This window comes from Psammomys obesus, unplaced genomic scaffold, assembly GCF_907164565.1.
Source record: "Psammomys obesus unplaced genomic scaffold, mPsaObe1.curated_primary_1811, whole genome shotgun sequence".
Classification (NCBI taxonomy): Eukaryota; Metazoa; Chordata; class Mammalia; order Rodentia; family Muridae; genus Psammomys; species Psammomys obesus.
In genome coordinates this window covers 4,301,173-4,323,731 of record NW_026591450.1, presented here as the reverse complement: position 1 = coordinate 4,323,731, position 22,559 = coordinate 4,301,173, and the positions used below count along the sequence as shown (strand labels likewise).

The 22,559-nt window shown below is 47.6% G+C and overlaps 1 protein-coding gene across 6 annotated transcripts; it reads left to right on the top strand.

Annotated features, from left to right (window-relative positions):
• The first annotated feature begins 12,033 nt into the window (after positions 1-12,033).
• Positions 12,034-21,799, top strand: Tgif1 (TGFB induced factor homeobox 1). 6 transcript variants are annotated; one of them, XM_055610164.1, is made up of 4 exons: positions 14,158-14,566; positions 14,853-14,992; positions 19,484-19,710; positions 20,574-21,799. In XM_055610164.1, the coding sequence occupies exons 2-4, from the start codon at positions 14,977-14,979 to the stop codon at positions 21,147-21,149; spliced, it is 819 nt and encodes a 272-aa protein (XP_055466139.1). In that variant the 5' UTR covers positions 14,158-14,566; positions 14,853-14,976; the 3' UTR covers positions 21,150-21,799. The 6 variants fall into 6 exon arrangements, with proteins under 6 accessions (XP_055466142.1, XP_055466139.1, XP_055466137.1 ...); XM_055610162.1 differs by having other exon boundaries at positions 14,814-14,870; XM_055610163.1 differs by having other exon boundaries at positions 14,814-14,992.
• The last annotated feature ends 760 nt before the right edge of the window (positions 21,800-22,559 follow it).

Genomic DNA, 22,559 nt, shown 5'->3' with positions numbered 1-22,559 from the left:
TAGCAACTAATTTGCATTACCTAATAATCTAACCAGTTTTTAATAGCAGTTTAAAAGTATTGGAAGTAACCTTGAATTTGTATCAATATAACAAAGCTTATTTTTGCATCAATATGCAAAATCTTATACCAGAGTTAAAAATAACCTTATTTGAGAATAACAAATAAAACCCTAAGTTGAGTAGATTCAATAATCTACCTTTTGTCTTATTCCTATAAGATATCCCTGTATATGCCTTTCTTTTTTTTTAACCCCTTTTTTCCTTATCTAAGAAAGAAAGATAGATAAAAGAAAAAGGAAAAGAGAGAAATCCCTGAGAATAACCTTGTTTCACTTTGATTAAGACCACTGATAATTTATAAACATCTCCCGATGACAATAAAAATTCGTAGCCATAGAAAACCAAAAACATACCCAACCCACTTTAAGGAAAATTGGATGTCATTCTCATGGATTTCTTCTAGCTGACATTTTGGACATGCAGAAATCCCGTTAGAAGGCCCAAAGAAAATTGGGAAAAATTGGTTAATTAAGCAAGCAATAACATTTGTGGTCCAGTCTTTGAATGTTGAGAAATTTCAGGCTTAATAAAAGTCTAAAATGCTGGACCAATTAAGATTAGTAGCTTTCTTCAAAGCTCTCTTGGGAGCAGGTTTCAATGAGAAACAGCAACTGAAGCAGTTGAGGCAGGAACAAGTAGAATGCTGAAACAGATGTGTCAGTGTCTTCAGCATGCTGGAAGGAGGATTCTGTCAGGTTTGATCCAGCGTCTCCAGTGTCTGGTCCTTTTGTTCTGCAAACATATAATTTCTCACAAGCATTATTCAGTTCTAAAATTATAAATGTATGAGATGTGCAGGATGAATTGAACTGTAAACCAATTTTATCTATGCCAATTAAAAGAATGGTACAAAAATTCTGAGGATATGATAGCCAAGGATTTCTTGGTCATGTAATGTTGGAGTTCTGGCTAGAGATATTTTTTTTATCTCTCAGTTAGTTTTAGAGTTGTTTCCATATAAAGGGATCAGCAATATAAGTTACCATTTTTATTGAACATACAATCCTTACCATATTGAGATCAAAACAAGGTTGTATAGATCAAAATAACTTTTTTGGCCTCTTGGCCGCCTGATATATTAGGCCATGCTGTTATCTATTTCCCAAGAGAAGGCCTCCCTTTTAGCAAGACAAGCTGGTTGCCTTGAGCAATAGAAAGGGTATGTTTTAAGTAAATTTAATATAAATTCCTTTTTAAATTTAGAATTTAAGCATACCCTAGGCATCTTGTACCTGTTTAGAGGTTTAGGCCTAGGTTTTTATATATGTTGTAGCTATTTGTCCTATCCCCTTTTTTTTTTTTTATATAGAATGAGCAGTAATGCCTTTATAGCCACACTTTATTTAAATTCCCTTTTATCTTTAACATTTAAGCATACCCTAGGCATCTTGTACCTGGATTTTTACATTGGTTGTGGCTATTTTTTTGGCTTGCCTTTTTTTTTTTTTTTTTCTAAGAATGGGAGTTACGCCTTTGTAGCCAAACTTTATATAAACTTTCTTTTACCCTTAGCATTTAAGTATATCCTAGGCATCTCATACCTGGGTTTTTACATTGCTTTTGACTATCTTTGGCTTGCCCCTTTTTGATATGGGATGGACAGTTTTGTTTTTTAAACATAAGAATTATATTTTTTGAGTTTTTAGGACTTAACTAGGTTGGAATGTACTTTGCCATCTGTAAGCCTTCTATGTCTTTTTTGTATCAGGCATGACCAACATTTGTCCCGGTGAAAATGTCTCATGTTTGAAAGGATAAGCTGGCTTTTAGAGCAGTGTGATATTATCTCTTTTTATAAACCTAAGATTGATGTGAATCCAACTTATATGGATTATATGGTAACCTTAAAGACAATTTTGTCATTTTGAATATTAGACTATCTCTGCAAGTGACTAAACAGCAGGAGTTTAGCTTGATCCCAGAACTCAGAGATCTGCCTGGTTCTTTTTACTTTGTGTTGGGAATAAAGATATGTGCCTTCACCAATTTGTTCAAATTAATATCATTGTAACTCAAAGCCTTTAAATGAAAATCAAGCAAAGAGACAAGAAAATTTTAAGTTTTGGGTCAGTCGTGCCAATTTACCCTGTAGCAAGCAAAGCCCAGTTGGTTATTTTTTTGGAATTTAGTTGATGTTTCAGTGAATTGGCAGACCCTTACCAGAAAGAGCTGATAAGTATCTTGCAGCCAGACAGCTTGGAATTTTAGCCATTATTAATCCAAGTTTTATTATGAAGAATACCCTTTCTATCATGTGTAATTTAGTATTCAATTGCTTAGCTCCCCCCCCCCCCCCGTTTTCTCCTTGAACTTTCTTGGAGAAGGTATGGAGAAGGACCATCACCATTAAACATATTGCAACCAGATCTATGACTATGACAACCAAAACAAAACCACAAGGTATTAAAACACCCTCTGCCATGGCATTTTTTTATTTTAGATGCAGTTTTAGGCCAAACTGTCTAGAAGTTTATCTGCCTCCAATTTCTTTCTTTCCCACCATGGCTGCTGAGCTGAAGTGAACTGAGCTGAGGCAGCCATAGTATGAATAAGTCATGCTCAAGTACCCAACCTGTGAGGCTGTAGCTGCAGCCAGTCTCAGGTCTGCCCACAGTAGGCTGTCTTTTGCTCCAGAGCCTGTTTAAGAGTCTCTCTTAAAGAAACAGAAATTGACCTGGGAGTTTTTAGGTTTTAAGTTTGGGTTGTATCACTGGGAGCTTATTCTCCCCACCAAATTATGATAAAGTATGATTTAAAGGGTGTGGATACTTAGATTAGTTGGGCACCATTTGTTGTATTTTGTCATTAATATTTACTATTGATATATCTTTTAGTAAAGCTGTGGTTAATCCTAAATAGCTGTAAAACCAAATCACCACACAGAGACTAGGATTTAGTTACTCCATCCTAAACCTCCAAGCCCACATAGTTTCCTACCATTCAGAGTCATCCATTATACTTGCTTTTAGTGATATCTTAGGTCCGGTTCATTTCTCCACCTTGTTCCAAGACCTCTTCTCCAGGCTCTGCTCTCCCAGCTTCTGCTCCTCTTCTCCTTCCTACTCCTTCCTACTCCTTCCTCTCCTCCTACTTCCTTCCTCCCCTCCCACTCTGAACCAGGATCTCCACCCTCTCTCTCCATTGCTCAACATTGTGGCTGGTTGTTTTAATTGACAAATTGGAGAACAAATGGTGGCATGTTTACACAAGCTTGAGACAGGTGATGCTTAGAATAAACATCACGATGCAATGTCCGGATTGAAATCAGATAGTGGGGGAGAGAAATCAGCATTTGAATGAACAAGGGAAAGGTGTATACACTCCAAACGAACATTATACCAACAAGGGTGTCACTGTCTTCAACTTTGAACCCACTGGTGAATCTACCACCACTAGAATGAGAGGTTCCACGCACACGATCACATGAACCACTGTGGTTAAATTCAGTGGGTCACAAAACAAAACAGAAAGGCACGAGGGGCTGGAGGGACGGCTCAGAGGTTAAGAGTGCGTGCTTGCTTGCTGCTCTTGAGGGAGACCCAGGTTCCCTTCCCAACACCCACTCGGGGCTCACAACCATCCTAAGTGCTGTTCCCAGGGACTCAATGCCCTCTTCTGGCCTCTGCAGGCAGCAGGCACACACAGAGCACATGTGTGAGGAAAATGCCCACACACATACAAGTTTTTATATATTAAAGAAGAGAGACATGAACAAGACAAAAGGGACTTGTAGGGAGAGGGACTGACGGGGGTGAGAGGGGAGATGAGAAGGCGGGTGAGAATATCAGAATTCATTGACTATATAACATTGTCAAGGAACAAATCTAACTAGTAAGCCAATCTGAGGAACTCCTGGGTACATCTGGGTATCATAATCGTTAACAACAGTATTAACGGGCTGTTGATGCACTAATGAACCAGGACCCCAGACACCCATGCTTCTCGAAGCCAACAAAGCAACACAAGCAGCTGAAGGGGAACCGAGGCGGAAGAAATGGAGAAGGAGTGACGGGGTGTGGCCGAGGCACAGGGTGGAGGCTTGAAGGGCAGGATATCCACCTATTTTGGTACATTTGACAGATTCATCAACCACAAAGGTAAAAATAATACTCATCATGGTTATCTTTGGGCAACATCATCCCAACCACGAGATCGAGGTTAACAAGAGAAGCCAATACTGAAATCACGTGTTCCTTGACACCTATGCTGACAAGGGCAGGAGGTCCCTTCAGAACCATGTCTGTCAAAAACGCAGGGCCTTGATCTGGGCAAGAGAAGACATCGGACTTAGCTGGGAGACGAGCTGTGTGGAACAGCCAGCCAAGGTTCTGAAAGCCCAGTGTGGATTAGCCCAAAGGGCTCCCCCTCAGTTCCCAGCACACACACTGGTGGCTGGCAATGGGAATCCCAGCTCTGGTGGGGCCCATGCCCTCTTTTGGCCTTCTCAGGCTCCCGTGCCTGCCTGCACCTGCACATACAAATCAACAGAAATCCTGGAAAGGGAGAAGAGTACTTCTGTGTGCGCGTATGTGTCTGCGGAAAATCACGAACGATGGAATCCCGGTGGGAAAAGAGCATATGGGATCTTTTTGTACCGTTCTTAGATTTTTCTGTAAGGCTGGAATTATATTAAAGTTAACAATCATGAGCTGGAGACCAGGGCACACCTTTAATCTTAGCACTCCGGAGGCAGAGACAGGTGGAGATCTGTGGGTTCTGGGCCAGCCTGGTGTATACACAATGAGTTTCTGGCTGGCCAGGCTACACAGTGAGACCCAGTCTCAAAAAATAAAAATAATTAAAGATAACACTGTACAGTCTGTCATAAGCCTGACCTGAAGTGGTTTCATTTTCTTGTTAAGGTGACATGCTTTTCAGTGGCCATGGAAGCTGTACAGCATTGAATTCCACACACTGGGCACGCATACAAGGCACAGTCAAGCCTGAATTATTTGTAGAAACTTAAAAACGTCAAGTGAAAAACTTGTTTGTATTTTCATGAACACACTGTCACTTCTTCCCACTTAGTGACAATCTCTTCTCGAGACATGGAGATGGCTAGATGGGCAAAAGCACTTGGGACAGGAGCCTGAGTTTGATTCCCAGAACTCAGGGAGTTGGGTGCAGCTAGAATCCCGGCACTCCTGAGTCAGGCTAGCCCGGTGGACTCAGTGTGGAAGCAGCAGGAAAGACTCACTCTGTGCCAGAAACAAGGTGGAGGGAGACTTGGGAAGCTGTTCCGTAACCTGAAGGGCCAACCCCAGTATGTGTGTGTGTTACAGAAAAGGGAAGGGAGGCAGGGAAGGGAGGAAGGAAGAAAGCTTTTGTCTTTCTAAAAGCATTTAACTCTCTGAGGAGGCATACATGCCCACTTGAATTAGGAGACAAGATAAACCTTTCTCCCTTAAACTGCTTTCTGTGGAGCATTTGGGTACAGTGACTAATTCCCAGCGCCAGAAGAAAAAAAAAATGTAGAGATGTGAATGTGTTTTAACCAACCAACCAAGAACAAACTGAGCCCACCGTGCGTCGGCTCATAGTGCGTGGACACACAGTGTGCCAGCGCAAAGAATGGAAATGAGTATCTAAGAATAGGCCTGTCCAAAGGAGGAATTTTATCTCATTATTGACCTAAATAATGGGCTACTAGAACTAAAAGCATTAAATTACCAACTAAGGACAAAATGCCATTGTTCTCTGAAGAAAAGCTTAAGTCTAGAAGCAGAAAACAGCTAGAAAAAGACAGTGGTGTGCGTGATTGTGGACTATCCTGCCCTATTTATAAGTCATTTTGGCAGCGCTGCTGATCAGGCAAGCTAGAACTTTTAATCCTAACTGCTGATCCAGAAGTGATATGATATCTGGGATTTATATCAAATAATAGAAGCAAGAAGAAAGTGTGAAGTTGTAGAGGAAAGAAGACAGCTCAAGGGTCACTAGCTCATGGACTGGTCATGTAGCTCAGTGGGTAGAGCACTTACACAAAGCCCTGGGTCCCCGTTCCTACCTCCTCGGAGAACCAGGTGCGGCCATACCTGCCTGTAAGCCAGCACTCTTCAGGTTGAGGCAGGAGGACTGCTATGAGTGCCGGGTGTCTGGGTTACCCGCTGAATTCCCACACCACCCTGAGCCTGAGGTAGAGAGTGGAAAAGTCAAACATGCCCATAAAAATAAAGAAGTTAAAGAGCAGACAAATGCACTCTGGGAGAGGCGAAGCCGCTGCACCTGCGCTTATTCAGCTGTCTCGCGGGTTGGCAGCTGAGGGCCAGCTATAACTGAGGTCTGGAAGACCCAAAGTCCTCTCTGGCCTCCAAGGCACCGGGCACACACTGGAAACACAGAACACATGCAGCACGAGGCCCAAACACATAAAAACTAATATTAAAAAAAAGGGAAGGGTTTCTATAGGACTAGTACAGGTCTATGTTACATACTTTCTAGGTGTGCTACAGCGCTGTCAAAATGAAAAGCTAAAATGGAATGTGCCGATCTTTATACATCAAGCATAGTAAACAGCACAGAGGCCAGATTTTAAAGTTGACCAAGGCTGAGGCGTAGCTCTGAGGTCAGCACTCGCCTCCCTCGGGGAAGTCCTAGATTCAACTCCTGACACTGCGGCAAATAAATAATTAAATAAATACGACAATAAAATTTATTCACGTGGGCTGGAAGGGAAAACGCATTCCTGTGTCTTAAGTAATACAAAGGGATTGCCTGGGCGTGTGCGGGCCGCACTGAGGATCACTCCATCCACAGACGCAGCACTGGACTGGAAAGCCTTCCATCAACGGAGTTCCTGCCTTCCGAGGAGCACCCTAACTTCACCCACACGTCTAGTAATTCATTTTTGGTGAAAATGATCCACCTGTTTCCACACGTCACAACACGTGGGCTTTAAGGACTACCTAGATGGAGATAAATGTGTTTAACTTTTTTTACATCTGGTCACCTATTCCCAGGCTATGACAGCACTTGTTCTTGTTTGCTGGAAGGGGCGATGAGTAATTAGTTTCTGCTGTCATTACGCGTTGTTCACACCAGCTAGAGATTAACCGCCACCAGCTCTAGAATACAGGGTCTGATTGGAAAGTCTTAAAACACAAGAGTCTCATTTCAGATCTTCACTTGGAACTGTTCATCTTAACCCACTCGAGGACCAGACTCACACACCTGATGGAGATGGGTGGCGTCTAAGCCATAGCGGGACAGATTACTACTCAAAGAGATAATTACCGCGATACCGTGACAGGCACCCCTCCAGCCTTCAATCTCCTGTCACCTGCAGAAGTTCTCAAGTGTCATTCTAAGCTACGCAGGCATTCAAAAAAAATTCTATGAAAAATGACTCTGTGTTGTTTTTACAGTGTGTGCGTGTACAGCCACAGGCTATATAGTCAATGCTGTGGCGCACAGATGATGGCGGTTTCCTAAGACTGAATGGCCTTGCCAGGTGTGGCAGTACACGTCTTTAATCCCGGCACCTGGAAAGACAGAGGCAGAATATTTCTGTGAGTTCCGGGCCAGCATGGCCTCTATAGTGAGTTCTAGGCTAGCCAGAGATATATAGGGAAATCTGTTGGGGGGGGGGAGAAAGAGTGGCCCAGTGATATCATATCCATTTTGGGCACTGCATGATATCTGCATAGTGAAATCTCCTAGTAACATGTTTCTGAATGTATCACCACTGTTAATTGATGAATCAGTCTGATATCCTCTACCCTCTCATAGCAGCAAAAGCAAGTTATCATGTCTTTCCCAATGGTTTTTAGTAATCTGCATTCTTGTTTTGTTTTTTTTTTAAATTTCTAACCTGTAGATTTGTTAAACTTTAAATACTACTTTTTATTTTTTTCTGTGCATACACACACAGAGACATGCACCTGTGAATGCCCAAAGAGGCCAGAAGAGGACGTCAGGTCCCAGGGAGCTGGATTCACAGTAAGTGGTTTTGCGCCTTCTGAAGTGGGTGCTAGGAACTGAACCTAGGTCCTCTTTGGAAGAACAGCAAGTGTTCTCACCCACCTTGCCATCTCTCCGGCCCCTGTCCCACTTCTCAGAAGCAGGTGGTTCTTTCTTACAGCTGTGCCATCTCTTCTAGAACTAAGTCTGTGTCTTGAGTGCTTCGACTGCTTACTCTGGTTTCCGTGCATGTGAGAAAACAGGGACAAACAACATGCTTTTCAAACAAAGTCTCCCTATGCAGTCCATGTTTTCTGACCTCAAGGGCGTCCACTTCTTTGAGTGCTGAATTGTGGGATGTACCACATGCCTGGCTGTGCATTAATAAAAAACAAACACACACACATTCTGGATTTTCCTTCTATTCCATATAACTGAGTGAAATGCATGTGAACGTGTGTATATTTTGTGCTGGTGAGAGGATCAGTAACAGGTAAAGTGCTGCTGGTTCACTGCTGACCTGAGTTCAATCTCAGGAAGCCAGGGGAAGGGGGAAGGGGAGGACCAACTCCACCTGGTTGTCCTCTTTCACATGTCCCTCCCATACCCTACAGCCACACCATACTAAAGATACATACTCAGATCTCTTTATCATTTCTATGTTTTGTGTTCTAATTTGTAATTCCAACATTACATAGTTCTTTATGCCTCCTTCTAGAACGGGGCCACATTCTTTGCAGCACCAGTAGAATACACTTCTGTGCGTTTTAAAATACCTTCCTGGTTGTCCTGGAACTTACTATGTAGACCAGGCTGTCCTTGAACCCACGGATCTCCACCTGCCTCTGCCTCTCAAGTGCTGGGATTTAAGGCATGCACCACCAAGCCTTGCCTTTCCTTTCCATTCCAGGATTTCTGTATAGCTTTGGCTGTCCTGGAACTATGTAGACCAGACTGGCCTCAAATTTAGAGAGATCCGCCTGCCTCTGCTGGGATTCAGGCATGAGCCACCATGCCTGGCTAGCATATTTAACTTTCATACTATTTTTATATTAATTTTCATATTTTCTCACTACATTGTCTAGGCCTGGCTTCAAATTCAGCTCAACCCATTCTCCTGTCTCATCCTAAGAAGCTGAGCGAGTATTTCCTGAATTATTTGTTTGTTTGTTTTTGAGATAGGCTCTCTATTACATAGCTCTGGCTGTCTTTGATCTCCCTAAGTAAACTAGGCTCACCTTGAAATCATAGAGGTTCACCAGCCCCTGACTCCAAATGTTGGGATAAAGGCTTTCATCACCATGCCTAGCCTTCCAGCTTTATTTTTAACAAAAGTCTCCTTTTCTAGAATTCACATGCACTGTAGCACTGTTTGCCTATTAAAATACAAAAGAGAAAACTTATTATTTCACGGAATTTGCTCTGAATTTAAAAGTGATGCTGTGAGAGCAAACTTCACGTATCCTTTGCTGTTTTAACTTTACGAGGGAAGTTGCCTCTCTGTTTCCTCTCTATTTTCTGGTCTCCCTTCATGCTCCTCAGTAGGGCCTTAATATTTTCTTTGTAAACCCTGGAAATGTTTGTTACTTTTATTTCTAGATATTTTATCAATTTCTTGCTATTGTAAGTGGTTCCTCTACAGGTTTGGGTAGCAATAATATGATAGAAACATGTGACTGGATTAACCTTTTGATGGGAAGAAAGGAAGTTAACAACTCTTGAGGTGTTTGACCTTTATTGCATAAAAATATGTACTTATCTCAAACAATGTTTAAAGAAAAGTCAGAACATCTTTCCTCTTGCAATTATAAATACTTGTTCACTGCTTTTTGCCAAATGGACGTTTACTAGCTTTTAAGGGCTGAGGTACAGCTCAGTGGTGGTGGAGTGTTTGCCTACACAGGCCCTGCCTGGGTTTCATCTATGACCTACAGAGCGAGTTCTAGGCCAGCCAGGAATATGGAAACACTTGCTGATTCCCCACCCCCTAAAGATGCCATAGAAAATCTGGCAAAAAGAGGCAGCAAAATGGCTCCGTAGGTTCAAGCACTTGCTGTGCAAGCCTGAGGACCAGAGTTCAATCCTCAGACCCTACCCAACATGGTGGGAGAGAACCAGCTCCTGTTTTCTACATGATGCGGCCTGCGTGTCCACGGATCCATATTACATTCCCCCTCACACACAATAAATAAAAAAATAAAATAAAATGTGGCAATGATTACGAGTTGGCAAGAAGAAATAAAAATGACAAATATATGCACACGTGAGCTGCATTTCTTTGAACACAGAAATTTGAACTTTAAAGGATGGAGGTGGAGAGACGCTGGTTGGTTGAACCACTCCCCTGCTCGTCCAGAGAAGTTCAGTAAGGCCTGGTGGCGAGGGTGGGGCAAAGCCCTCTTTCGACCTCCAAGGAGAACCTGCACTCACGTGCAAATACCTCCCTCCCCGTGGGCACAAAACTAAAAAAAACTAGATGCAACTTACCCTCATCTAAGAGAGAGACCAAAAGGAAACCAGCAGCTTCAGGGTCAGCAGGTCTTAGGACAGAGTAGGACATTTTGGAGGACACCTTGGCAAAATCTGGACGTTGGTGTCTCTGATGTCTAAGGTCAAGCTCTGCTTCATAACCTGTGTGACAGATTCCCTTGACAGCCAGGTAACGTATGCCCAAAACCTTGATTTAAGCCTTTTAGCTCTGCCTTGTTTGGATGTGTTGTTCATGTTATCTTGACTTTAAGAAAAATATAACATAGATGACTAATTTGGTTATTAAATGAGAGTATTTAAATGTTTCAGAAACTATGAAGCACAATGAAACTACAGAGCACTGAAAATCAAGGGGATGAAGGAGGCAGGGGTCAGTGAGTTAGCTCCCCCGGTCCCCTAGATTCTGAAGGCCACAGGAAAACCAGGGCTCTCAGTCGCAAACACAGCCAAATCTGAGGGTGATAGAGGCCCAGGGCACCCGGATTTGGGTAGACCCTAACACATTCCACCATGTAAGTTATCACATGAACTGTTAGCTACAAACCGGGCTGTAAACGAATGCCCCAAAGACACCGGTGGAGCTGGGCGGGGGCAAGTTACAGAGAAGCCTCCCATGCTGGCGGCCTCCGTAGCCCTGAGCGGGCGGAAGCTACTGGTAGGCTGAGTTAGCGCCTTCCGAAGATTTTTAAGTGACAGCCAGAAACAGGGTGGGCCAGGTACAAAGGAACAGATAAGTGACCAGGAAGAGGACTTGAGATACTTGGGTCTGGATCTGTATCATTCCAACTCTCCCCAACCAGGCAACCGGGCTACAGAATCACTGTACTGGTGTGGCTTCCTCAACGACTTTCAGTCCGAATCACCTAGGTAAAAGAAAAGTGACTTGCACCGAGGGGGGAGGGGGAGAGACGGTGCTGAGTTGGAGGTGAGCATAGGGACAGCTACCTTAACTCACACTTCAAGAAGATAGCCTGATGAACTCACCACGAGAGGGCTGGGGCCAGCCCGCCCTCGCCCTCGCCAAGACAACCGTTAGCTTCCAACCGGTGCCCCCAGACCTGATGCGACAGGACGACTCACAGGTCCCTCGCGCCGCGCCGGAAGCGCAGCAGCCTGCGTATTTTATAAATATGCCCTCGCTGGGCTGCCAGCAAGAGAGATCCGATGACTGCGTGAGTCAGCCTCCCCCCGGCCCCGACGCGGCGCGGCCCCTGATGGGAATCATACCTAAGCAACTGTCCAGGTGGAACAAACACCTCCCTCGAGCGAGCGTTTGACAGACCTGGCGCCAATCAGAGTAACGACACTCACGGCTACCGGCCCGTCGGCTCAGCCTTCCCAGGCGCGCACCCATCCCAGCGTCTGCGCGCTCGGGGTGGGGGCTGGGGCTGGGGCTGGGGGGTGGGGGCGCCTGCAGGCCGCGGAGGCTCTGCTCAGCTCCCACCTAACGGGACTGTGTGTATCGCAAAGCAAGAGCGCGCAGACGCTGGGGAAAATAAAAAGATACCAGCCAGGGTAAGGGCGCAGGGCAACCCCGGGCTTACACACTTACACACTTTTAAGAGGCGCAAGCGTCCAGCGAATAGCACGTGGCGACGGCAACCAACCCAGAGTCGGTGGGACCAGGTACTCAGAGCCCCCCTCCCCCCCCCCAGACGTTGATCGAGCCTGCGCAGGCGGAGGTGAAGCTCGTTTGGTTGTTGTTATCCCCCCGCCGTGCAGACGGCGGATGAAAACTATTGCGGGTCTTGGGGGCTCGCGCTGGGGGGGTGGGGAGGTCGCTTCCCTCCTCTGGGGTGGACAGTCCCCCCACCCCGGGACGCCGAGCTCGGCCTTTAGCGGGGCAGCGGGGTGGAGGAGGGGACGGCCCCCAGCCGATCGCCCTACCCGGCCCGCGCGCTCCCGCCCTCCTAACGGCCTCGGGATGATTTACACGAGCCCGAGGTGCGCCTTGGCGGGGTCCGGCTGGCCTTCGCGTCACGGTGAGTTTTCTTTTTTCTTTCCCCCCCCTCTTTTCTCCTCCCTCCCCCCCTCTTAGTCCGAGAGAGGCGTCTTGCTCTCCATCCCCACCCCCACTCCTGCCCCCACCCCACCCCACCCCCCTGCCTGCCTGTCTGCCCTTGTAAAGTTTGTTTTCTTCAAACCGTAAAACCGCTTTCCATCTCCGTGGCCTGAGAATTCGCATTCATCAGCCAGGCCGACTTGGAGGAAAAGGAAAAGAAAAAAAAAAAAAAAAAAAGCAAAAGCTACCTTTTGTGTACCTAGCGAGAGGCGCCGCATGGCCGCGGGTAACCGCCGGGAAGGAACGTTTCGGCCTCGCGCTGCGCTGGGTTGGGTTTAAGCGGACCCGAGGCCGGGTTCCGTGGAGCGGGGGACCCCCCGAAGCCACTGTCCCCCCCACCCCAAGTTAGCAAACAAAGCGTCCAGGCGGCCACCGCCGCGTCCGGACCCGCAGGCTCTCGCCACTCACGCCGCCCGGCTCCTCCTCTCCCGAGTCCCCCCACGTCAAGCGAGGGGTCCCGGGAGGCGCCGCGCCCCGGGCAGTTGGCGGAGGGGCTCGCCAGCCGGCGGGTGCACCCAGAACCCCGCGCCACGACCGCCTCCCGCGCTGGCTTCCGCGTGTGCTCCCCGGCCGAGCCCTCGGCGAGAGCGCAGGATTTGGGGAGGGGGGTGTTGTCATTTCGAGGCTCCTCCCTCCTTGCAGTGACGCTTCTCCTTCAGTTGATTGTTTTTGGAAAACCCACACCACGCTTCTTTAATTCCGGGTTTTTTTTTTTTTTAATTATTATTTTACGCGCTCCCGGAGGGGCTGTCTTTGGGGAAGGGGGCGCGGCAGCGGAGGCTTGCTTTCGTTTCCAGCGTAACCGTAAACAGGCTCCAAAGTCTAGCGGGTCACCCAGTGGCCGCCTTAAGTGTGACTCGGCTTTAACCTTGTTTTCGCCGGTCTGTCTCCTCCTGCCGGATCTCCACCGAGGTCACAAAACCAGAAAACATCCACAGAGTCGAAACTGGAGGCAGACACCGGCGCTGACGTCGCCACTTATTTACGTTTGTCCCCCCCCCGTTTCGGGTTCTTTTTTTTTTTTAAGTTATTGGGGAAAGTCTTCCGTGACATGTGACAGTTGGTTTGCATTTTACAACCGGGCATAGGTGAAAACTAGACCCAGAAAGTACGGGCATGCGCGTCTTGAAGTCGACCAAAACAGCATCTGGCTTGTATTTGGGGGTTGGGGGAGTAGGAGGCTTCTTCGTGGAACTCCTCCCGGAGCGCCCCTCTTAAGCAAAATAAACCAATAGGAACGAGTGTTTACTTAATGGCTAGTTTCTGTTTGAAATTCTTAAGGGCTTAGGGGGGCGTCCCCTGGTGGGACACTGTTTACCGTAACGGACGGGCCGCCCCGGCGTGGTCACCCATCTGGTTAGAAAAGCCCGGGGGTGCGCATGGGGGCGGGGGGGATGTCACAGCAGGGCGCACACGCGCCGTCTCCCCCAGGCCGAGACGTTTAAAGAGCATGTGAGCATGACAAGTGTCTATCGGAAACGTGTTGGATTTCGAAACTTGCAATCCAATCCGGAACTCGGAGCTTTAGCCCGGGGGAACAGACGTTCGCCCAGAGTGCCCACGTCTAGTCCCCACCCCCCACCCCCGCCCCGTCCTCGTTGGAAGAAGAGTCCACGAGGAGGAGGGTGCGCCGCGCCCGCCCGCGTGTCAATGGCAGCTGCGCCTTCTGGAAGAAGTTGGTTCTTGTCCGGAATACTTTTCCTCTGGTGCCCCACCCCTTGACTCAGAAGCCGCTGCCTCTGGAGGCTGCAGCAGGGACGGCGGGGCTTTGGGCAGCTGTCAAAAACAAGGGTCGAGGTGTCTTCCCTAGGGCGCATGAGGGGCCGGAGGAGACGTGCTTAGTTAGCCCTGTCCCCATCTGTTGCAAACTACACTCACCCTCCGCCGGCCCCAGGAGGAAAGGCCCCGAAGGAGAAGCCGGCGTGGCCGCGGAGGGCTGGGCATGCCGACCGGACTCGCCCCGCGGCCGGGCAGGCGTGGCGGGGTCCCAGGGCTCCGCCACCCCGGCGAGGGGCCGGGGATGTCGCCCCCGTCCCGGGCTGTGGAGCTGGAAGGTGCGGGGGAGGGGCGGAGGAGCGGCGGGGCGGGCGGGGGATGGGGCGGGCGGCTGGGGGCGGAGGCAGGACCTCCTGTACCTTCCCTCTGCTCTCTCACTCTGACAGCGCCGAGGTGCGCGGAGTGGAGCGGGAAACAAAGGAGCTGAGGAGGGAGGGGAGAGAGTTGGGCCAGGGAGAGCCCCCGGCTGGCTGCCAGAAGATCCCGGCTGGAGGAAGCCCAAGTGTCACTTGAATTCCAACCCAGGAGGCAGCGCCCGGGACCGAGCACCTTGTTTAACTCTAGTGGCTGGAGTAGTCTCCCGTAAGTTGCCGGAGCGCCAGTGAAGGAGGACCGTCGCCCGCCCCAGCCCCTCCGGCTGCTGGCCCCGACACCCGGCGGCACCTCTCGCTGGGAGGCGAGCTCCAGAATGAAAAGCAGGAAGGGTAAGGTTGCGGCGGGCGGCGAGCAGCCGGGCAGCGGTGCGGGGCGTGTGCGGGCCGCGGCGGCTCCGCGGACGCGGACTTGGCGGACTTGGCGGCGCCGGGACCCCGGCTGGAGCAGCGGCCGCGCTCTTTGTTGAGGCTGTGTCCCGAAGGGCAGTGGGTGTTCTTCTCCTTCTAGATGTGTCTAGAACGCGAGGGGCTGTTGTGGGAGACTTCGCCTCGCCACGCTGCTGGCACGGTGTCAGGAAACGCGCTCAGCGCCTTGTTTGTGCGCCTCTAAGTTTCATTGTCTTCACTGACACCCCACGCTCGGCCCAGCCGCCGCGTGGTTCCCAGTGGCGTTTCTGGGGCAGGGGCGTGGGGCGGGTGCCCGAGGGCCCCCCACTCTCGTTTTTCCCTGTGGGGGGTCCGTGGCGCATTCCAGCCGCCTTACCTTTTGTCTTAAAAGTTTGTGGTTCCGGGTGCCCTCTCTCCCACCCGATCCTGGCACCGTTTTGTAAGGGATGAGGTGGTTTTCACTATCAAAGGAATGTGATCATACGTTATGAGGGCGAGCACAGCTTTGGAAAGCTGGACTTTTTAAACGACCAGCTTCTGAAAGTTTTCCCACGATGAGCTGAGGACAGTATGGGCTGGTGGCACCATGCAGTCAAGATGTGCCCAAGTGTGACAAGCAGGCTTGGTTGTAAGTGCAAAGAGCGAGGCTGTCATTGTTTCCACCAAGCTTTACAACAAAAACTTGCCGTCAGTCTGGTTTAAAAACAAAATACACAGGGGAGGAAGAAAAAAAAAAAAAAAGAAACCCGAAAGGTCAAAGACTGTGAAGTCCCTTTTGAAGCTAACTTTGGAGTCCCTGGCTGGGAGGTCCCTCGAGTGTTCAGTCCGTGGGCTGGAGTTGGCTTTTCTGTTGTGATTTATGTGGAGTGGTTCAAAACAGAAGTTAATCGCTTGGGGAAGCTGGCGAGAGGGGGGCGCTGCTGCGCATGCCCAGGAGCTTCCTCGAGTTTGTTACTCCACATTCTTTCAGACCCAGACCGCGACTGCAGTTCCAACGGAACACGGTTACGGCGGCCGCCGAACACACACCCCGCGGGGTTTCTCCCCGCTCCCTACCTTACAGGGTTGTGTGGATGTAGTTCCGTGGGAGACCCTGAGACACACAGAACTCATGAAGACCTCGGGTACTGGGTTGAGCAGGCCTCCTTGCCCCATCTCCTCCCTGGGACAGGGAGAATGGGGACGCTTAGAGTTGGGGACAGTTTAACTGGGCCCAGTGGAAGGCTTGGGGAGTCTTTCCGAGAGCCGTGTCACCCCTAGCCGAGACTGACAGGTCTTGGACCCCTGCGAGGCGTTCTGCTCCAATAGCACCTAAATGAGGGTAGTTTGGTTTTGTGTGGTTCCAGGGTACGGAATGCAAAGCTGGGTTTCCGTGGCGGGGAGGGGGGCTGATACTAGCCTCCCACTCAGGTAGCACCTCCTGGGTGTCCCCTTCCTCAGATGCGAGGTCTGGGGAAAACATCAGCGGTCCTCAGCCCACAGCGCGTGGGTCCTGCAAGTCAACCCCCAACTCACGGAAACAATGAATGGTGACGTGTTGGAGAGGAAATTTTACAGCGACCACTTCTGAGCCTCTCGTGGGGAGAGCCGAGAGTGCCGAGACTGTCCGGGTTCCTTTCCCTTTTTAGGCTTCCCCAGCACATGGTCCGGGCAGGGGCCAGACTGTGGAGGATGTGGCTGCGCCGCCCCATTTCTAGTTCCTTAGGGACCACGGGCCAGCTCGGTTGCTAACTTGTACAGTTAGCAGGCGGGCTTCAGTTGGGGCTAAAGAACTCTGAAGAACAAAAGCTGCTTGCTCTCCTCCGGCTCCTCCCTCTCCAGCGAGCCTCCACAGCGCAGACTCCCCCCTCTCTGCTTCCCCCACCCCGCCTGAGACTACCTGGGAGGGGAGGGCGAGCTTCCCTGTCTTGGGCCAGGAGTGCTTAAACCTGTCCTGCCTATTGTCTGGCTTAGGAGAGTGCACATCCTTTCAGTTTTCTTTAAAACGGAGACTGGTATGTGCTAATTAAAGTGTTCTCGTAGAAAGCCGCGACTGCCGGAAAGGGCTCCAAAAATGTCCTCAGAACAGGCTAGGAGAAGGATCTACGAGGAACACTCCGAGTGTCCTCGTGGGGTCTCCAAGCCTATTGAATCTGTTCAGGGCTGAGCTGCCTGGCTGGGTCCCTTCAGTGACCTGTAGATTTGGTAACCAGGGTGTCTAGCTTCCAGAGTTGTTTTGTCGGAGGGAATAGACTTTTTAGGTTTGGTTTTTCTTTGATCTTTCCCCCACATTTCTTTTTCTAGTCTCCAATATATGTTTAAAATCCAAGCTCTCCCCACCCCCAACCTCGGTGTTTCATAGCTTCAGAAAAAGAAAGTGAAGAAGCAAGATTTGCTTCTTAGAGCCATGGGATCCACAGGCCATCTTGTGGCTTTCTAAACAGCATTTTCTTGTGTGTGGATAGAGTAAGAGGTTTGTGATTCTGTCCCACACCCACCTCTCTCCCTCCCCAACCGCATTTTTTTTTTTTTTTTCAGAGTGTAAGCAAAGCGAGACGATTGGAAACAAGTCCTAACTGGGAAACTTTTCAAAAGCTCTGTTACAGTAGGAAATGAGTAACAAGGAAAAAAGTCTTTGTTTTTCCAAGTCGAGCCTCATCGGTAGGGAGTTTTAATGAAAATAGCCCTGACAGTAGCAAACGTGGGCTAGCAGAGCTGAACCTATCAGCTGGCGCACCCAAGGCCCTGAGTCCCAACTTCCTGTTCCCTTCAGCCTTTGTGCACGCTTTGGAAACACTTGTGAAGAGGTCCAGGGCCTGGCTGGCTGGCTTTGTTTTTTCTTCTCTCTGTCTCTGTCTCTCTCTTCCTCAAATGAACAGAGCTGGCAGTTTGGTGTTGCTTAACTGAAACCTGCTTTGTGTCCCTAACCTATTCTGAAAGATCAGCTTCTTGTCAAACTCCAGCGAGCAGATCAAAGGGCAGGCGTTAGGGGTTTTTTGTTTCAATCACTTTGTTATTACCACTTTACAGTTGGGAATTAACTGTTCAAGGAGCAAATTTTCACACTTTGCCCCTCCTACATTTAAGAAAAGGGGGAAGGGGATAAATAGCATTGAAGAATGGCTGGTTTTTCTGAAGTTGGGAGTTGAAGCAAATTGCTTTATTCAAATGCGCTTAGTTACCCCACTAATCTGACGTGTTTAAAAGCGAGATTTCTTTGGTTACTAAAGCAAATGTGAAACAGGAACTCATTTATAATCAGGTTTTTTGGTAATTAATAGTTTTCCCCCCAAATTTCAATATGGGGCTTTTAAAGTTTCTCAGATTCTGTACAATGAAAGGACTTTCAGTTTTAAAAGTGCCCTTTCTTTAAACTTTTTCTTCTTCTTGAAACAGATTAAGTGCATCTTCAGGAAGGAATTGTTCAGTTGCATAGCAGTTAAAAATGGAGGGTTCTTGTGGTTTATTTATGGTAGTTAAGCCTTAAGCTACAGTGAATTTGCAAGATCATGTGCCTCTTTTGTTAGAACCTGCTTTTACTTTGTCTTTGCTGGATTTGGGCTTTTCCTGTAGGAAGGCCTTCTAGCACCTTCTGCCCCCTGCAGTCCAAAGCTAAAAATGTGTCAACAAAGTCCTGGTTGTAAAAAAAAAAAAAAAAAAAAAAAAAAAAATCCTTTAAAATTTATAGAGTTGATGTATCAATGTGAAGATTATTGTTTTCATTTCCTAGATCAGTAAAGGCACTCAATTAGGATTGAATAAAAAGCTATACAAAGCTAAAAAAATTAAAAAGATACACTTCTGAAATGAATAGAAACACTTGAGTCGCAGATTATAAAGTTTATATTGTTCAACTTTTAGATTTGAAAGGAGTTAATAGCATTTGTTAAACCGTTCTAAAGTTCAAAATGATGTCTGTAAAAGTCAAGCTGGCCTGAATTTTCACAGAACTCTGATTTAAATACTCTGTAGGGTTTGTGAATTCTTAACATTTCTGGTAGGATTAAAGTATTTACCACCAAAATAGCTTCCTTTGTGGGCTGCATATTCAATTTTCTTTGTCATGTAAGAATTAAAGGCTGATGGGTAGTGTTCTCAGGTCATATCTAATTGACTACCCAAGAAAACCTTGAAGTATATAAAAATGCACAGTGCTTGCTTTTATGGAAAGCCTTGCATGAAAGGAGAAAGGCCTCAAAGACAAGCTTGTGAGATGTGTTTCCACACTGCCCGGCATCCTTCCTGACTCAGGTGGAATAGCTCACTCCCTGTAAGGAGAGAGAGAGAGAGGGAGGGAGGCAGGGAGGTTATATTCCAACCTGCAACAGCAAGACTGAAAACTTGACATTCAGAAGTTGAGAAAACACAAGGACACGGAATAGTCTAAGCAAATGAATGCGTTTTCAGATGCTGACAAGGTGAGTGACCTGACCGTGGGCCTTTGTCCTTTCTCAGGCGTTGTTGCAGCGTCCGGCAGTGAAACTGAGGATGAAGACAGCATGGACATTCCCCTGGACCTTTCCTCTTCAGCAGCCTCAGGCAAGAGAAGGAGGAGAGGCAACCTGCCCAAGGAGTCGGTCCAGATCCTGCGGGACTGGCTGTATGAGCACAGATACAACGCGTACCCCTCGGAGCACGAGAAAGCGCTGCTCTCACAGCAGACACACCTGTCCACACTGCAGGTAAGGAAAGAGACAGAGGTGAGTGCCAGAACTCCACCTCAACCCAGGGTTCAAGCTCTGCCCCCGAACCTAGGTGTATACTTTTCCCTTCATCGTTAGACATCTTACAGCATTCCTGTGTGTCATGCTCTTCCCTTAGTCACCTAGGAGAGAGAGAGAAACAGCATCTCTCATTGTGAACTTTATAGTGTGAAAAGCTAATAATTGGCTATTTATAGAGGACAGAAACACTTGACACTCATCTGTCAGGAAGCATTTCCTTCAATGCCCAAAAGAACCTATGCCCTGCTGATTGAAAAGCAGGTTAAACCTTACTCTATTGCCCAGGAAACTGGTTTGATATTTAAACAAGGACAGACCTCAGTGAGGTAATTCATGTTGTGTCTGTTGACACAGTCATTTGAACTGAGAGAGATCAGTTACTGGGGGTGTGGCCTCTTTTATACAGGAAAGGCTTTTCCTGTAGTTGATTAACTTGAATGCTAGGGCAGTAGGTGGTAGGTTGAACCAGACTTAAAGGTGAACCTTCCTTAAAGTTATTCTCAGGTATTTGAGATTCTGTACCTTTTCCTTGCTCCTGAAAGGTTTATGGATGATGCCACCTCCAAAGCAAATTTGTGCTTATGACTGGCTTCTGAGGCCTCCTAATACAATAGCTTGTAAGTCCAGGGAAGCTGCTTTTTGTTGTTGTTTTTAAGTCATTGCTGGTCCCCTCACGTGGTAGGCAAATGCTCTGTCACTGACCTCCCTCCTTTAGTCCCACATAAGCTCTTTTATGCCTCCTTGAAGTTAGGCACCCGTTTTCAGAACCTGTTTGTCAAGTGAACTGAGAAAGTGTTGAAGCAGACCCTGTGTGATTTCAGGTCTGTAACTGGTTCATCAACGCCCGCCGCAGGCTCCTCCCTGACATGCTGAGAAAGGATGGCAAAGATCCAAATCAGTTCACGATTTCCCGCCGTGGGGCCAAGATTTCAGAAGCTAGCTCTATGGAAGCTGCAATGGGTAGTATCAAAAACTTCATGCCAGCTCTAGAAGAGAGCCCGTTTCATTGCTCAGCTGGACCCAGCCCAACCCTAGGGAGGCCAGCATCTCCCAAACCTTCCTCCCCAGGATCCATTTTGGCTCGCCCATCAGTGATCTGCCATACCACTGTGACTTCGTTGAAAGATGGGCCTTTTTCTCTCTGCCAGCCGGTCGGTGTGGGACAGAGCACAGATGTACAGCAAATAGCGGCCAGCAACTTTACAGACACCTCTCTCATGTACCCAGAGGACGCTTGCAAATCTGGACCGAGTCCAAACCCTCAGAACGGTCTTTTCAACACTCCTCCCCCAACTCCACCTGACCTCAACCAGGATTTTAGCGGATTCCAGCTTCTAGTGGATGTCGCTCTCAAACGGGCGGCCGAGATGGAGCTCCAGGCCAAACTCACAGCTTAATCGTTTTCCAGATGAAACAGTTCTCCAAAGTATGGTCCTGATTGCCGGGGGTGATAGCAAGAGATGCATTATTTTATATATTTTTCTATTAATATTTGCACATGGGATTGCTCGAACGAAGCTTCCTGTTACTAAGATGTCTTCAATGGAATACAGTCATTCCAGGAACTACAGACTAAAGCTACTGTAGAAACAAAGGGTTTTCTTTTTAAAATGTTTCTTGGTAGAATTTTTTTTTTTTTACAATGTGAGATGGTTCCCAATATCATGTGATCTTCTCCCCACTCCTTTTTGTGATGTTTTTTTTTTTACTTTTATTTTATTTTATTTTATTTTTTTTTTAAGACTGTGCAATACGTAGAAGGCCCTAGCTAGCATCTTTCTGTTCCCACGTGGATCAGGATGCCCACATACAGTCTAACGAATAAACTTTCAGTTTTTTTTTTTTTTTTTTTTTTTAAGATTCAAGCAAGTATGAATCTAGTTGTTGAATACCTTTTTCATGATGTAATAAAGTATTTTCTTTAAAAGTTATTGCAATGAAGAGCGTTTTCTTGTAGGAAGCCCTTAGAACCCAGTAGGAATTATAGCTCTGCTATGAGTAGGAAACAGGGGCAGGGCAGAGTGACTTGGGGGTGTGTGTGCTTTGAAAAGCTGTGGACAACAAGCCAGGATGAATAAACAGGATGTGTGATGTTTACTCTTGACTGGAGGGGGAGCCTGCCTTTCATTCTTTGCTTAGAGATGACCGGCAAGCTGCCTTGTGGTGTCAGTGTTCACTTCATCCCTCCATCAATAGTAAGCTGCCAAATATTTCAGACAGGCTGGGTGCTAAAGGAAAGGCTTCAAGCAACTGGTCATAGCTTACCTATGACAAGTAGACAGTACAAGCCCTTTTCACCTGTCTAACTGGTGGTACCGTTAGGGAAGGCTTCTGCATTTGAGCGTAGCACTCGTTTGCCGAGAAGTGACCTTTGACACATTTTAAGAGCCTTTTCCTGAAGGGTGACATGACCAAGAAGGCCCTGCCTTTGATAGGATTTTGAGTTTATTGAACTTCCCAAGGTCGGAGGTTTGAAAACCATGTACAAGAGAGTCTGTTAGGATAGAAATCTCCTTACAAAGCCTGCTTGGCCAGAGGGGAGTTGGTTGCGGTCCTTCCCCCTGTCACATCCACAGAATCATTCTTACAAAGTGATGCTTAGGGTGAGGTCCCTTTGTCAAAGCCCCCACGGCTGTGAGTGGAGGATGCACCGTAGCCCACGTGCCATTTCAGAGAGTAGGAAATTCTTGCATAGTCAGGTTTGCCTAAGTGTGGAAAGTCACAGCTGTAGACAGGAAAAGATACACTCAACGAGTTACTCCGTAAATGAAACAGAAAAACCCACAGTGAAGAACCTAGAAGTGCAA